General features: G+C 38.1%; 1 protein-coding gene across 3 annotated transcripts in view; it reads left to right on the top strand.

Moving 5' to 3' along the window:
- Positions 1-4327: 4327 nt before the first annotated feature.
- MTRF1 (mitochondrial translation release factor 1) overlaps positions 4328-15220 on the top strand; it is a 44792-nt gene continuing 33899 nt past the window's right edge. The window contains exons 1-7 of one of the 3 annotated variants that reach the window (XM_061170765.1): positions 4328-4591; positions 5825-5988; positions 6414-6503; positions 6733-6807; positions 7323-7748; positions 12314-12405; positions 14208-14289. In XM_061170765.1, coding sequence (XP_061026748.1) covers positions 7331-7748; positions 12314-12405; positions 14208-14289 — 592 coding nt within the window. In that variant the 5' untranslated portion in view covers positions 4328-4591; positions 5825-5988; positions 6414-6503; positions 6733-6807; positions 7323-7330. The remainder of the gene's footprint in view (positions 4592-5824; positions 5989-6413; positions 6504-6732; positions 6808-7322; positions 7749-12313; positions 12406-14207; positions 14290-15220) is intronic. The other 2 variants (XM_061170766.1, XM_061170767.1) reach the window with 2 other exon arrangements.

The following is a 15220-nucleotide window of genomic DNA, read 5'->3' as shown; positions in this document are numbered from 1 at the left end:
AAGTTGGAAAGTACTTTAATGCTTATAAAGGGTATTTGAAGACTACTGTTAGTAGAAAAAGATGGAAAAACTAAACTCATTGAAATGAAAATTTGAAAATTTATAATTCAAAACTGAAGGAAATAATTTAAGAAAAATATTTAGCCTGAAATTTAGGATGAAAAATGGAAGAGATGAAATTACCAAGAAGTTGTAGGAGACAACACTAAATGAGCTTGTTAACAAAGCTGACCTCAACCTAGGCTAATACCAGTTTATGGGGTAAAAGATGAGTTTTCAGGATCTACCCTTTTATTATTATTATTATTATTAGAGTAAAAGAAATACATCGTAAGTTGACATTTCAAGACCCCTTGAACACCTCTTGACTCTGAAAATAACTTGCGATCTAGTTTCAATAATGCCAGCAGGTGGCGTGTTTGTTAGCTTTATTTTTTTCAAGCTCCGAAAAATTTGAGAACCAGTACGAACATGTGAAAATAAGAAATGCTCTTTTTTCATTCTTTGTATTTCGCTTCTCTTGGGAAAAATAGTTTATAAGAATACAAGTAGAATAAACTCTGTTTTTCTACTTTTCCACCATATTGAGAGCTTGAATTTTGTATTAAATTGCTACCTGCTTTCACTTTCTCTATAGTAAAATATATCTGATTAAAATCCCAAGCCATTGCCAGTCTTCCCATTGTGAAATGTCTCAAGATGTGGTCAAGAGCCAAACTCCCGGGAATCAGAAAGCCAGGTGCATCTTCACAGTGTGCTAAAAAACATAATGTTTTATGGCTGTGTGCTGAGATTTTATGTTGCTTTCAGTGCCACTGAAAATTTCCCAGATAGGACCAAAGTTTCAACTTAGCCTGGAACAATCTCTACACTCACCCTTGTCTAGCTCCCCAAAGAATGTCCAGGGCTGAGGAAAGTCTGGTGCTCTGCTTCTCTCGGGGTAAGCCCTAAGCAGACAGTTTACTGATGTGAAATCTCTGCTGAAGGACACAAATCGACCTCTTGTTAGTACTCTAGACGTGAGTGTCCTCAGAATCTTTAAAAGAATCCGGAGGTCTCTGAGAGGAAGTTAAGTGAAAATCTCCATTCCCTACCCCTTTGGGTTTGGGACTGATTTGCTCTAAATGGAAATGAAAAATGACCCCACGTATTTTGTTGTGTTAGCATGCTCCAAGTTGGAGGAGGGGGACACAAGTCAATTTAGTTTCTGACAAAGAGATACCAAATCGTCAGTGCCCATTACAAAGTCATTCAACAAAGAAAGTATTCATAGTTGACTTTATTGTGAGAAATATTTCAGACATGGTAGTGCTTGTTTCTAATTTAAGCAAAATGCTAATTCTTTTTCCCCCACTGAATCAACCTCTTTTATTACTATTTCTGGAAACTTTTATCCTGTAATATATCAGACTTCTTGCAAATAGAAGTTGTTTAACTTCATAGAACAATTCGAGAATAATAACTTCCATAAGGCTTTTCAATCAAACATGAAAGAATGTCTTTTTTCTTTTATAGCTTTCTTGTTTACAATACCCATCACAAAATTTCAAGAAATTCATAGTACTATGAAAAGGAAAATAAAGATTACCTATAATTCCACCAGATTTTTCTTTTTTTTTTTTTTTGGCTGCACTGCACGGCTTGTAGGATCTTAGTTCCCCGACCAGGGATTGAACCCAGGCCACAGCAGTGAAAGCACCAAGTCCTAACCACTGGACCACCAGGGAATTCCCTCCACCAGACTTTTAAATATGCATCACATATTTTCTTGTTTAATCAATTAATTAATTAATTAATTTTGACTGCATTGGGTCTTTTTAAAAAAATATATTTATTTATTTATTTTATTTTTGGCTGTGTTGGGTCTTCGTTTCTGTGTGAGGGCTTTCTCCGGTTGCGGCGAGTGGGGGCCACTCTTCATCGCAGTGCACTGGCCTCTCACTATCGCGGCCTCTCTTGTTGCGGAGCACAGGCTCCAGACGCGCAGGCTCAGTAGTTGTGGCTCATGGGCCTAGTTGCTCCGCGGCATGTGGGATCTTCCCAGAAAAGGGCTCGAACCCGTGTCCCCTGCATTGGCAGGCAGATTCTCAACCACTGCGCCACCAGGGAAGCCCTGCATTGGGTCTTCATTGTTGCACGCGGGCTTTCTCTAGTTGTAGGGTGCAGGGGCTACTCTTCCTTGCTGTGCGTGGGCTTCTCATTGCAGTGGCTTCTCTTGTTGCAGAGCACAGGCTCTAGGCACGTGGGCTTCAGTAGTTGTGGCACGAGGGCTCAGTAGATGTGGCTTGTGGGCTTAGCTGCTCTGTGCAGTCTTCCCACACCAGGGCTCCAACCCGTGTCCCCTGCATTGGCAGGCAGATTCTTAACCACTGCGCCACCAGGGAAGTCCCACATACGTTTTCTAAGTGAAATAGTTTGATGAGTTTTTTAAACATTCTCTTTCACTTAATAATATATTGTGGACATCTGTGCATATTAATAAATATAATTATAACCACATTACTTTCTTTAAAAAAACATGGAGGAGGAAGCAATATTTATAGTCTTTAGGGATTTTCTTTAAATTTAAAAATAACATTCATAAAGTGTATAACGTTTCACGTATATCTCAATAAATGTTTACATATGTAAATGTCTTTGCCTGGGCTGCCATAACAAAGTACCATACTGAGTGGCTTAAACAACAGAAATTTATTTCTCACAGTTTTGGAGGTTGGAAAGTTCAAGGTCAAGGTCCTGGCAAGCTGGGTTTCATTCTGAGGCCTCTTCTCTTGGCTTGTATATGGCTGCTATCTTGCTGTGTGCTCACCCCCTGACCTCTTTTTGCTTGTTGAGGGAAAGAGGGGGGCAGAAAGAGACTACACAAGCTCTCTGGTCTCTTCCTGTAAGGACACTAGTCCTATCAGATTAAGGTTCCACCTATATGACCTCATTTAACCTTAATCACCTTAAAGGCCCTATTTCCAGTGGGGTCATATTGGGGGTTAGCTTCAACACACTGAATTTGGGAGGGATTAGTCCATGGCACTAAAGCTTATTTTTTAAGAAGGAAGTTTTATATATACTACTTGTTATATATCTGCATACATACATCAAAATAGAGAATTAAAGGATTTTGTTGGATAATTTAGGAGAATGATTTATGTGGGTACTTTGGTATTCGTGAGAGCAAAGATTTTTGTCTTTTCTGTTCATTGCTGAAGTCTCATGTCTAGAATAGTGATTAACACATAACTGGTGCTCAATATTTACTGCATGAATGACTGAATGTTTTCTTTTTTTTCTGGAGGAGGGAGGCAGCATCAGAGCTTAGGAGCCATAGATCATTAAGACAGATTGTCTTCATTGAATCTCAGCTCTATCACTTACTAGTTCTTTTATCTTGGACAAGTTACTTAAACTCTCTGTGCCTTAGTTTTCTCTTCTGCAAAATGGGTATTTTAGGGTTGTTGTAAAGATTAAATTAATAGGCTTAAGCCATTTAGAGTAGTATCTAATATGTAGTTGGTAGAAGTAGATACCTTGAAATAGGCAATACATGTAAGATATTTATATTTATGCCTAATTCTCCTTTTTATATATGTGTTCATAAACTAAGAAAATATCTTATGAAGTTGGTAATGTGGAATTCTTGTTGCCTCTGCTTTTCAGGAAGAAATACTAGGGCACAGAGGTCAAATGACTTGTAAATGTGATCACCAATGTAAATGTGTATCCTACTTGAATATTCAAAGTAAGGCAATATATTTGCATTTTCCTGGAATTGTTTATTATTTAGGTTTTTTAATGCTTTACTTAATTGATGGTTTACAAGCTACAAACTTAAATTGAGCCCCCAAATTGTGTTTATGTATACAACAGCTATAAATTCACTAAGTTGTGGCTATATATAGTCTCTCATATTTTGGATCCTCCTTATGATTTTTAAAAATACAACTTTATAGTCTCAATTAGTCATTAGGTATCTTCTCAGGCAATGGAAGCTGAAAGTACAAGTATTAACATGCAGAATCCTGCAAATTTTTGAATGATGAAAAGGGATCCTCATTTTAAAAACTCAGGAATCTCTGCTCTAGTGGCTCTATATACAAGAAAATTCTTGTATATCTTGATCTCTTAATCAGAACTGCAGAGAATCTCCCTTCTGGGCTTGCCTGAAACTGTGAAAACCAAAGCTCCACCTTCAGCCTAGGGGGTTGGAGGCTGGGCGTCCGTCCGAGATAAACTACAACTCCCAAGATTCCCGGGTGGGAGCTCTTGGGAGTTGTGGTTCATTGAACACTGCGGCACCAATGCCCCTGCACCTCCCCTCCCCCTTCCATCGCAACCTACACCCTGGGCTCAGACTCCGGATGAGTAAGTCCCCTGGTCATCTCTCTCGTGGGGATTTTTCTCGCTTTTCCATTTTTCTCTTTTGTTTCCTCTGTTAGCTTATTGTTAGGCACACGCAAGGACTACTCTTCTGGAGAAGAGTCGAGACGGAGGAGGAGGCGGGATCAAGCGCTAAGCCGGAAGGGGTGAACCCGGCAGTGAAGGTGATCCGGTGCCTGTCGGGCTGAAACGTAGTGGACCACAGAAGGTTCTGACCTCCGTAAGGAAACCTAACGTCCTTTCTGTCTTTTTTTTTTTTAAATGTGCTCACAGTTCACTTCTCTTTTCTGGTCTTAAAAGTCTATTTTCCTTCTCCAGCTTTTTTTTTTTTTTTTTTTTTTCCCATGGTGTCTCCCTATGGGATCACTCCATATACCGAGTTAGTGTGGCTTACACGTGATGCTCTCGTGCCGGGTTAGTGTCACTTCTGACTTGCCAAGGCTGAGAGTTGTTCCTAGAGTATCATTTTATTTTTAATTTTTATTTATTTATTTTTGGCTGCGTTGGGTCTTCGTTGCTTCGCGCGGGCTTTCTCTAGTTGCAGCGAGCGGGGGCTACTCTTCGTTGCGGTGCGCGGGCTTCTCATTGAGGTGGCTTCTCTCGTTGCAGATCACGGGCTCTAGGCGCGCAGGCTTCAGTAGCTGTGGCATGAGGGCTCAGTAGTTGTGGCTCACGGGCCCTAGAGCGCAGGCTCAGCAGTTGTGGCGCACGGGCTTAGTTGCTCCGCGGCATGTGGGATCTTCCCGGACCAGGACTTGAACCCATGTTCCCTGCCTTGGCAGGCAGACTCTTAAATGACTGCGCCACCAGGAAAGCCCCTAGAGTATCATTTTAATCCTGTTACTGTGGGGGGTGATGGAGAAGGCTTGCTATTCTCAGGTATAGATAAACCTAGAAGGTAAACGTCTTGGGATTTACTTAACATTGAGGTTCATGACCTTGAGAGTTACTTTTTCTACTATTTCTAAAATGGAAATTTAGCTAGGAGTGTTTTAACAAAAATCTTTTTGCCATTTTTTTTATGTCCTTTTTCAAATGGACACACTTTCTGTGACTAGATGTGGTTACAGACCAGGGTTCCTGGCCTCTTTAATCAATAGATATTGATCAGAGGCCAGACAAGAAATTTAGGCAAGGCTATATTGTGACCCCTGCTGCAGCAGAGGGGAGTGAGCAGGTTCCTTACATAGGGTGAGGGTAGGGGTGTGTCCAGGGATCCAGCAGAGGGGCGGCTTAAGTGGTTTGCCCATCCCCTTGGCTGTGTTGTGTGCAGGGGGCATGCGCAGTACCCTGCTTTTGCTCCCCACCCCCTCCTTTTGCTGCCAGCTCTTCAGAGGTGGCAGTTGGGCTTTTTGGTCTCCTTTTATCTAGTTGTCCAGAATTTGCCCCAACTGCGCATGCACACAGTTATTTTTTAGCCCCTTATCGTTTCTTTGTATTTTTGTTGCTTAAGGAAACATTTGTCCAGGTGCAAGCATTGCAGCACTGCAGCAAAGGGTCCCAGGTCCCAGCTCGTCTCAATGTGAAGACACGCAGAAACTCCTGCTGGAGGACTAACATTTGTGGCTACTGCGCCTTGGTGCATGCTTCCCGCAGTCCTTTTCTCAATGTGATTCAGTATGTTAAATTTCCTAAGTACAACCCTGCAAACTGTGAATATTTTAGAGACTATTCTGAATATTTTATTTCCTAGGAGATAACAATATCCAAGTTAGCCGACTTGCAATGATCAAATGAGCTAATATATGAATACACCTAACGTAGTAGGGACATTGGAGACAATAAAGGTTGATTCTGATCAATTTTGACCCTTATTTCAGCTTTGAACCTCAGGATTTTAAGGGCAAAGTATTTTTCTTCGAACACTTTATCTTCTCTTTCTTACTCAGTAAAACCATTGTATACGTTTGTTAGCTCTTTTGATTATCTCTGTTAGAAGGAAGAACAGATAATTATTGTACATAACTAATTTCACCTAACATGTAATTTTTTAAAGTAATTTTTCTTCCTGATTGTAAAAGTAGTATGTGCTAAATGTATAGGAAACTTGGAAAACACGAAGAAGTAGAAAAAAAAAAGGAAGCAAAAGGAATCCATAATCCCACAACTAGGATCATCTTATTAACATTTTGGTATGTTTTTAGTTTTCTTTTTTCAAAATAAAGCTCTTCCTCAACTTATGATGCGGTTATGTCCCCATAAACCCATGTATTCCATATACTGTAGAAAAATTTGAAAACTTAATTGAGATTATATTGTTTTGATTCTGCTTTTTTCATTTAATATAATTATCATCGTCTTTTTTTCCCCCAAACTTTCTACTTTCTTAGTCTGTTAATATGTAAATTTTCCGTCCTGTAGGATCTCAGCTAAAAGGGAAGCACCTTCGAAGAGTGATTGCATAGTTGGGAATGAAAAGCACTGAAGTCTGAACAGGCAAGCTGCATTCACCTCAGCTCTGCCTCTATCTGGCAGAATGAATAATCATGATTAAGTTACTTGACTTTCTTGGGCATCTGGATACCTAAGAATTAGACAAGGAAGTAGTGTTTCCTTCAAACTTTAAAAATCTATTAATATGTGAACCACCTAAAGTTTGCATGATTATTTCATACTTGTCAAGAGCTTATTCACACACTCAATTTTAGATTCTGGGTACTTTCTAGAAAATAGCTGATTTAACCCATTCTATTGATATATTTATTAGTTACACTCCTACTAATTTGCCTTAGTTAATTATATATGTTGAGTAGGTAGAAAACAGCACTACCTTCATTTATTTTGTTATATTCACAGATTTGAAGATTCATTTTCTTTCTGTGGGTTATTGAATTTAGGGACTGTGTTTGGAGCTGGGGGAGGCAGTGAATTGAGCAAGATTTCTTGAGGATCCTTCCAGCTTTTATATCTGTGGAGTTGATATTTCTCAGATTGTGTTTATTTTGTTTCAGATGCTGAAATGAATCGTCACCTGTTTGTTTGGCTTTTTAGACATCCGTGTCTTAGTGGTCACCACCAACGCCATGTCCATCTCCATTCTCATCAACTTACACAGATACCTCTTGACACAAGGCTGTGGGTTTTTAGACGAAACAAGAATCACATTCTCCATTGTCTGTTAAGTGAGAATTGGTCCAGGAGATATTGCCATCAAGATACCAGGATGCTCTGGAAGCATAAAGCACTACAGAAATATATGGAGGACCTGAGTAAGGAGTACCAAACACTTGATCATTGTTTGCAGCATATCTCTGTGAGTGAAGGGGAACGGAGGTCCTTGAATCAACGGCATGCTGAGCTGGCACCGCTTGCAGTCATTTACAAAGAAATTCAGGAGGCTGAACAAGCCATTGAAGAATTAGAATCAATGTGTAAAAGTAGGTAAAAGATGTGTGTGTACAAGTACAGGATTGATTTTCTAAATTAAAGGTATATTGAACATAGTCTTTTAAAAAGCCTGCATGTAGTAAGCCCTGCACTTGGAAAGGACAGGACTCTGTACTCTGGGTGTTTGAAGTATTTCAGCTACTAAAGAGCAACTATGAAGAGACCGAGGTCCTTGCGGTACTTGCCAAGAAGCGCTTAGGGTCTGGGAGACTAAATATTGACCTTTTCAGAAGCTTTAATTTATTAATAGATCTTTATTGGGCACTGTCCTATGTGCTACATACCAGGGACACAAAAATACAATTCCTGCCCCGTCAAAGGGCTTATATGGTATGGGTATTATTTCATCACCCCAAAAAGAAACCCTGCACCCTTTAGCCATCTCATCCCAATTCCCCCTATCCCTGCCAGCCCTAGACAACCACTAATCTACTTTCTGTCTCTATACAGTTACTCATTTCAGGCATTTTATATAAATGGAATCATACAATGTGTTACCCTATGTGACTGGCTTCTTTCACTTAGCATACGTTTAAGGTTCATTTATGTTGTAACATGTTTCTGTACTTCATTTCTTTTTGTTGCTGAATTATGTCCCATTGTATAGATATACCACATTTTATTTATCCATTCATCAGTTATTGATTATTGAGTTTTTCCACTTTTTTGGTTATTATGAACAATGCTGTTATGAACATTTGTGTACAAGTTTTTGTGTGGACATATATGGCTAAGTTGTGTGGTAACTCCATGTTTAACCTTTTGAGGAACTGCCAGACTGGTTTTCCAAAGTGGCTGAACCATTTTACATTCCATCCTCAGTGTATGAGCGTTCTGGTGTTTCTACATCCTATCCAACCCTTGTGATCCGCCCTTTTGATTCTAGCCTTCCTAGTGTGTGTGAAGTGGTATCTTACTGTGGTTTTGACTTGCATTTCCCTGATTAATGGTGTTGAGTGTCTTTTTATTTGCCTATTGGCTATTGTATATCACCTTTGGATAAATGACTGTTTAGATCCTTTGCCCATTTTTTAATTGAGTTGTCTTTTTTATTATTGAGTTGTAAGAGTTCTTTATATTACAAGTTCCTTATCAGATATATTATTTGCAAAAATTTTCTCCCATTCTGTGGGTTGTCCCTTGAAGCACCACAGTTTTTAATTTTGATGATGTTCAGTTTATCTTTTTTTTCTCTTGTTTGTGTTTTGGTGACATATCTAAGAAATTATTGCATAATCCAAGGTCACAAAGGTTCACATCTATGTTTTCTTCCAAGGGTTTTATATTTTTAGTCCTTATATTTAGGTCATTGATCTATTTGAGTTAATTTTGTATATAATGTGAGAGGTATTAATTTTTAATTTTAGTATCTCTTAATATTTTATTGCCTTAACATTTTTTCTTTTATGAAAAATTTCCAAAATATACAGAAGTTGAGAGAAAAGTATAATGGACTAACCTGGGATTCAACATTTATCCAAATTTTTTTTGTTTTAAAGGACATGAGCCCTCTTTTTTATTTATTTATTTATTTATTTGGTTGCACTGAGTCTTAGTTGCAGCATGCAAATTCTTAGTTGCGGCATGCATGTGTGATCTAGTTCCCTGACCAGGGATCAAACCCGGGCCCCCTGCATTGGGAGCATGGAGTCCTATCCACTGCGCCACTAGGGAAGTCCCAATCCAAATTTTGCTATTGGCTTTTATTGTATTTTATTTTTAATATTTATTTATTTATTTATTTGGCTGCGCCAGGTCTTAGTTGCAGCACACCGCGTCTTCAGTTGCAGCATGCGGGATCTAGTTCCATGACCAGTGATGGAACCCAGGCCCCCTGCATTGGGAGCACAGAGTCTTAACCACTGGGCCACCAGGAAAGTCCCTTGCTATTGGCTTTTAGTTTAATTTATAAACTTTCTTTTGTGCTCCATCCTGTTTCGTTAAGCCTTAGAGATGTTAAGCAGCATCGAGGCCAGTCACAGGTATACCTGTAAAGTCCTGGATGTCCAAAGCCTTACCTTTTTCTGCCTTCTATTAGTGGTCTGTGAGTCTCTCACTTCTTTTTTGGCCATGAGGCATGCGGGATCTTAGTTCGCTGACCAGAGATTGAACATGTGCCCCCTTCAGTGGAAGTGCAGAGTTCTAACCACTGGACCGCCAGGGAATTCCCTCTCACCTCTTTTAATGAGGATTATTTTTTACTCTTTCACATAATGCCACTCAAATTTGTAATTAATTAGTTTGGGAAAGTTGCTTGCACATAATAGGAGCTTACTAAATGCTTTCCAAATTAAATTGACATAACCTCTTTCAGCCACGTTTGTATCATGTGTAATATTAGTAGATTGGATTAAAGTATTAGTAGATTGCTTCTAAAGTTTCTTCTACAATTCTGCTATTTTATAATAATAGTGATAATAGCTACATTTACTAAGTCTTAGTATGTGCCAGGCACTAAGTAAGTATTTTGCAAATATTATCTCATTTGAAATGTTCACAATGACCTTATGAGGTAGGAATTATTATTAATATTCTCACTTTATAGATGAAGAAACTGAGAGGTTAAAATGCCAAAGGTCACTTAGCCAGTCAGGAGAGGAGCAGGAATTTGAACCCAATCAAGGAGACTCCACAGCCTCTGCTCTTATCCACTGCACAATGATTCAAAGTCCAATAGGGTCTACCTCTGTAATATATCTTGCATGAGTCCTCTTCTATTCTTTCCACTAGTTTATATTTTCATTATATCTCAGTCCTAGATGATTACAATAAATTCCTAACTTGTAGTCTCACCTCCAAGCTTTCCCAGCCTAAGTACAACCTTAATCATATTTCTCTCCTGCTCTGAATTTCCAGTAACTCCCATTGCCTATAAATATAGATTTCTTGGCTTGGTATTTAATAGTCTCTGCCGAGTGACCCCCACCTCTCTGTGTAGTGTATTAATTCCCTTTGCATATTCTCCCTTCCAACCAAAACAGACAATTTGCCATTGCCTGAATATACTCAGACCATCCCATGTGTATGTCTTTGCTCATGTTGTTAACCCACCAATTTCACCTTCTTAAAGTTCAGTCTGCTTACAAAGTATGGCTTGAATATCATCCTTTGGCTTCACTCCCCTCTGTAAAACAAGTATGATTGCCTTTCTCTGTTTTATATTCTGATCCGTTATGTAATTGTCTTAACTTCAGTCCCTTTTCCTGTTCCTCAAGTACAGGGCCTGTGTCTTATTCATCTTTATTTCCTGCAGCACCAAACATAAGGTATAATAGACTCTTGGATCTGTTGATACAGTGAAATTGAACTAGATTGGATCTTACAGTTCAGTAAATAATAAAAAGCCACAAAAATAATTTTATATGATTGCAAATCAGCAGGTTTTTCTGGTACCTTTGACCTGAGACTTATGTGCACAAAGTGAGGCCAGTAGCGATATTACAATTCTGCAACAGGTGATCCATAATTAGAATTGAGTTCAGATGGCACCTTATCTAGGAACCTTCCTTAAGGGTTGAAGTCTGGGTTAGACCACCCTTTAGGCCTCGATGGCACTGCCCATACCACATATTGTAATCAAGTGAATGTGTCCACCTTTCCCACCAGACAGAGCCACTTTAGCCCTGAACCATGTTTTATTCATCCTTGTGTCCCCAGCAACTGGCAGAGTATTTAGCACAGAGTAAGTGTGAAATGTTGAAAGCAGGAATGAGGCATAGAATCCCGCCAGACCCCAATGACTTCCAAGACTAGAAAAGAATTTTAAAGAGCCTTCTCTCCTTTATGAGTCTTCATTTCTATTTTCTTCTTTATTTTTAAGAATCAAAAATTCCTACCTCATCTAGCACACATCACCTGTGACAAATGGAGTCTCTGGGCATCTAAAGCAATGGAGTCAAAGGTTATGGGATCCACCCTACTTGGCCACTATCTCATTGATAGCTTGTGTTGTTAGAGCTCCATGATTTAACTTTCTGCTTTGAAATGATGTGAAAACGACCGTTCTTTCCATAAAGCAGAGGTTTGCAAAGATGTGTGGTTTTTTGACCCATGTGGTGGTTTTAAAAAATGTTTACTAAGTATGAACATTTCAAGAGGTTTCAAAATTTTAAGAGGTCTTGTTTCTGACTTCTCTTGAAAAAAAAAAAAAAAGTGGTTCTAGCTATGCTACATTACTCACAGTGTGCTGGGTAATGGCTGCCACCTTTAGACAAGAAATGGTCACCCCAGTTTACCCTGAAACTTAGCTTATTCGGGTTTACATTTAATTAGCCAGTCCCTTTTTAAACCTGTTTGATTAATCACTGATTTCTGTAATTACTTACAGACATTCAAATCACCAGCTCCTTGGGGCAAGATCGTACTTGTTTTCACACTGAGTTTTTTGGACACACCTAGCAAATACTTACTTTACATTCTCTAACTATTCTGTTATTTTGTATGATCCCTTGCCTTCATAACTGAAAACCTAGTAGGTAGAGATTAGGTAGCTATTTAAGAAATTCTTTGTAAGTATTTAAACATTTTTACCATTATTTCTGTCGATGGTTTGTAGGTCTAAATAAACAAGATGAAAAGCAGTTACAAGAACTTGCTTTGGAAGAGAGGCAAACCATTCTTCAGAAAATCAACATGTTATACAGTGAGGTATGTTTTAAGAGGTAAACTAATCTCAGTAATGTTAATGTAAAGGAATACTATTCTTGCTAGACTATGTTTTGCTGCTCAAAGTATTTTCCAAACACCAGTTGATTAAGTCTTCTCTTATGATGATTGATAATGTTGGGTTTAGTGCTGTCATTTACTACAGAATGAGATTGAAGAGATTGTGTTGGCAAGGAATGAAACCACTCCCCCTCACCAGACAAAAGTATTCCAAAGCTGAATCTATTAAGTTACCAGACAAGGGAACACATGCTAGTGAAGAAATTTACTTCAACATGGGGAAGAGTGAGGGAGTCTTAAGTCTTAGAAAGAGGGAGTGGTACATGGTAACTGGGTTAATTAAGGATTGAAAATCTGCATTCAGGATAGAATGGAATGAATCCAAGGGCATAGAGACAGTGGGTTAATACAAGTCTTTAGTCCCTTCTAGCTCAATGGATGGTTTGTCTAAAAGAAAATGAAAATACAGTGCTATGTACTATGTTCCCCTTTGTCATATTTGCCATCCTCCTACCTTCAGTCTTCCCTACCCTGGGAATCCAGTAGAGAGACTTTTTTTTTCCTTGAAGTATAGTTGATTTACAATGTTGTGTTAGTTTCAGGTGTACAGCACAGTGATTCAGATACATATATATCTTCTTTGTCAGATTCTTTTCCCTTATAGGTTGTTAAAAAATATTCAGTATAATTCCCTGTGCTATACAGTAGGTCCTTGTTGGTTATATATTTTATATATGGTAGTGGATGTATGTTAATCCCAAACCCCATTTCCCTTTGGTAACCATAAGTTTGTTTTCTACGTCTGTGAGTCTATTTCTGTTTTGTAAATAAGTTCATTTGTATCTTTTTTTTTAGATTCCACATATAAGCAATATCATATGATATTAGTCTTTCTCTGTCTGGCTTGCTTCACTTAGTATGATAATCTCTAGAGGGACTTTTTGAGGGGTTGAGGAGGATGAGGTGGAGGAATCAGTTATTTTTTTCACTGATTTAAATAGCTAGTCAAAAGCAGATGTAGGATGTCTGAGTCTTAGTCTAATATTCTCTCCTGCAGGCTATATCATTTCTAGCAGAGATGGACTATTTCAAAAATTGTCAGTAGGGAGAATCATGACACATAGATACTTTCAGTTTGATTTGAAAGACCTTTTAGTAATACTAAAAATAAAGTTGCTTCCCTTTTCTTCCTAAGAGGTAAGTTGGTTGCTTTCTTTATTAGAAAGCCCCTTTTTTTCTTGTCACACTGAGAGACTATTTGAGCCTTACCTTGGGAGTCCTCAGTCTACTCTTTAAACAGCAACTCTGCTGAGAAGACAGGGCACGGCCTGGTGTCCGTCCGCTGTCATTTATTGTGGGAGAGAGTATATAATCATATGTTAAAAGTCCTCATTTTCTCCAAATGAAGACTTTCAAAGCTTACTTCTTTCATTAGATGAAAGAAGCTACTGTTTAAGACTAATCAGAAGCAAAATTTGAAGAAAATTGAATAGAACACTGGACTTTGATCTAAACTTTTGCATTTTAGAAAATTAAGATAATTTGATAGCATTGTAGAAAATATGCCAACAAGTAACTTCATTGTTAACATGAATCATCATTTATTTTAGGCCTAATTAGGTCTACTTATTAAAGCATTTTAGGACCAGACCTCTTTGAGATGCTCTGTGATTTTGTTAATTACTGATTTTTTAGTATTTGGGGGTCTTTTGTCTAAGTTCAAGGAATAGCAGTATACCATGGAAAATATACACACTAATACTGATTTTTTTTTTCTTTTTCAGCTTCTCCAGAGTCTAGTGCCAAAGGAGAAATATGACAAAAATGATGTTATTTTAGAGGTGACATCTGGAAGAACTACTGGAGGTCAATAAAATAATTTTATTGTAAATGATCTTAAAAAATACTTAAATGTTACCTTGATATGACACACTATAACTTTAAGTCTGTTAAATGTGTTTCACTTCGGAAGTAGTCATTTCTCAACTCCTAAGGGGTTTTTACTTGAGGACTCTCTAAGAAATTTGTGCTGATTTTTTTAAAAATTTTTTATTGAAGTATAGTTGATTTACAATGCTGTGTTAGTTTCTGGTGTACAGCAGAGTGATTCAGTTATAAATGTATATTTTTTACATATTCTTTTTATTTTGGTTTATTACAGGATATTGAATATTTTCTATCCTACTGTGCTATACAGTAGGACCTTGTTGTTTATCTAATTTATACGTAGTAGTTTGTATCTGCTAATCCCAAACTCCTAATTTATCCCTTTCCACCTCCATCCCCTTTGGTAACCATAAGTTTGATTTCTATGTCTGTGAGTCTGTTTCTGCTTTGTAAATAAGTTCATTTGTGTCATATTTTAGATTCCACATGCAAGTGATATCATATGGTGCTTGTCTTTCTCTTTCTGACTTACTTCACTTAGTATGATAATCTCTAGGTCCATCCATGTTGCTGCAAATGCCATTACTTCATTCTTTTTTATGACTGAGTGGTATTCCATTGTATATATGTACCACATCTTTATCCATTCCTCTGTTGATGGACGTTTAGGTTGCTTCCATGTTTTGGCTATTGTAAATAGTGCTGCTATGAACATTGGGGTGCATGTATCTTTTCTTATTAGAGTTTGCTCCAGATATATGCCCAAGAATGGGATTGCTGGGTCATATGGCAACTCTATTTTTAGTTTTTGAAGGAACCTCCATACTGTTTTCCAGAGTGGCTGCACCAATTTACATCCCCACCAACAGTGCAGGAGGGTTCCCTTTTCTCCACACCCTTTCCAGCATTT

The sequence above is a fragment of the Eubalaena glacialis genome, chromosome 16 (assembly GCF_028564815.1).
Source record: "Eubalaena glacialis isolate mEubGla1 chromosome 16, mEubGla1.1.hap2.+ XY, whole genome shotgun sequence".
NCBI lineage: Eukaryota > Metazoa > Chordata > Mammalia > Artiodactyla > Balaenidae > Eubalaena > Eubalaena glacialis.
The sequence above is the reverse complement of the archived record's forward strand: the minus strand, read 5'-3'. Positions and strand labels throughout refer to the sequence as shown.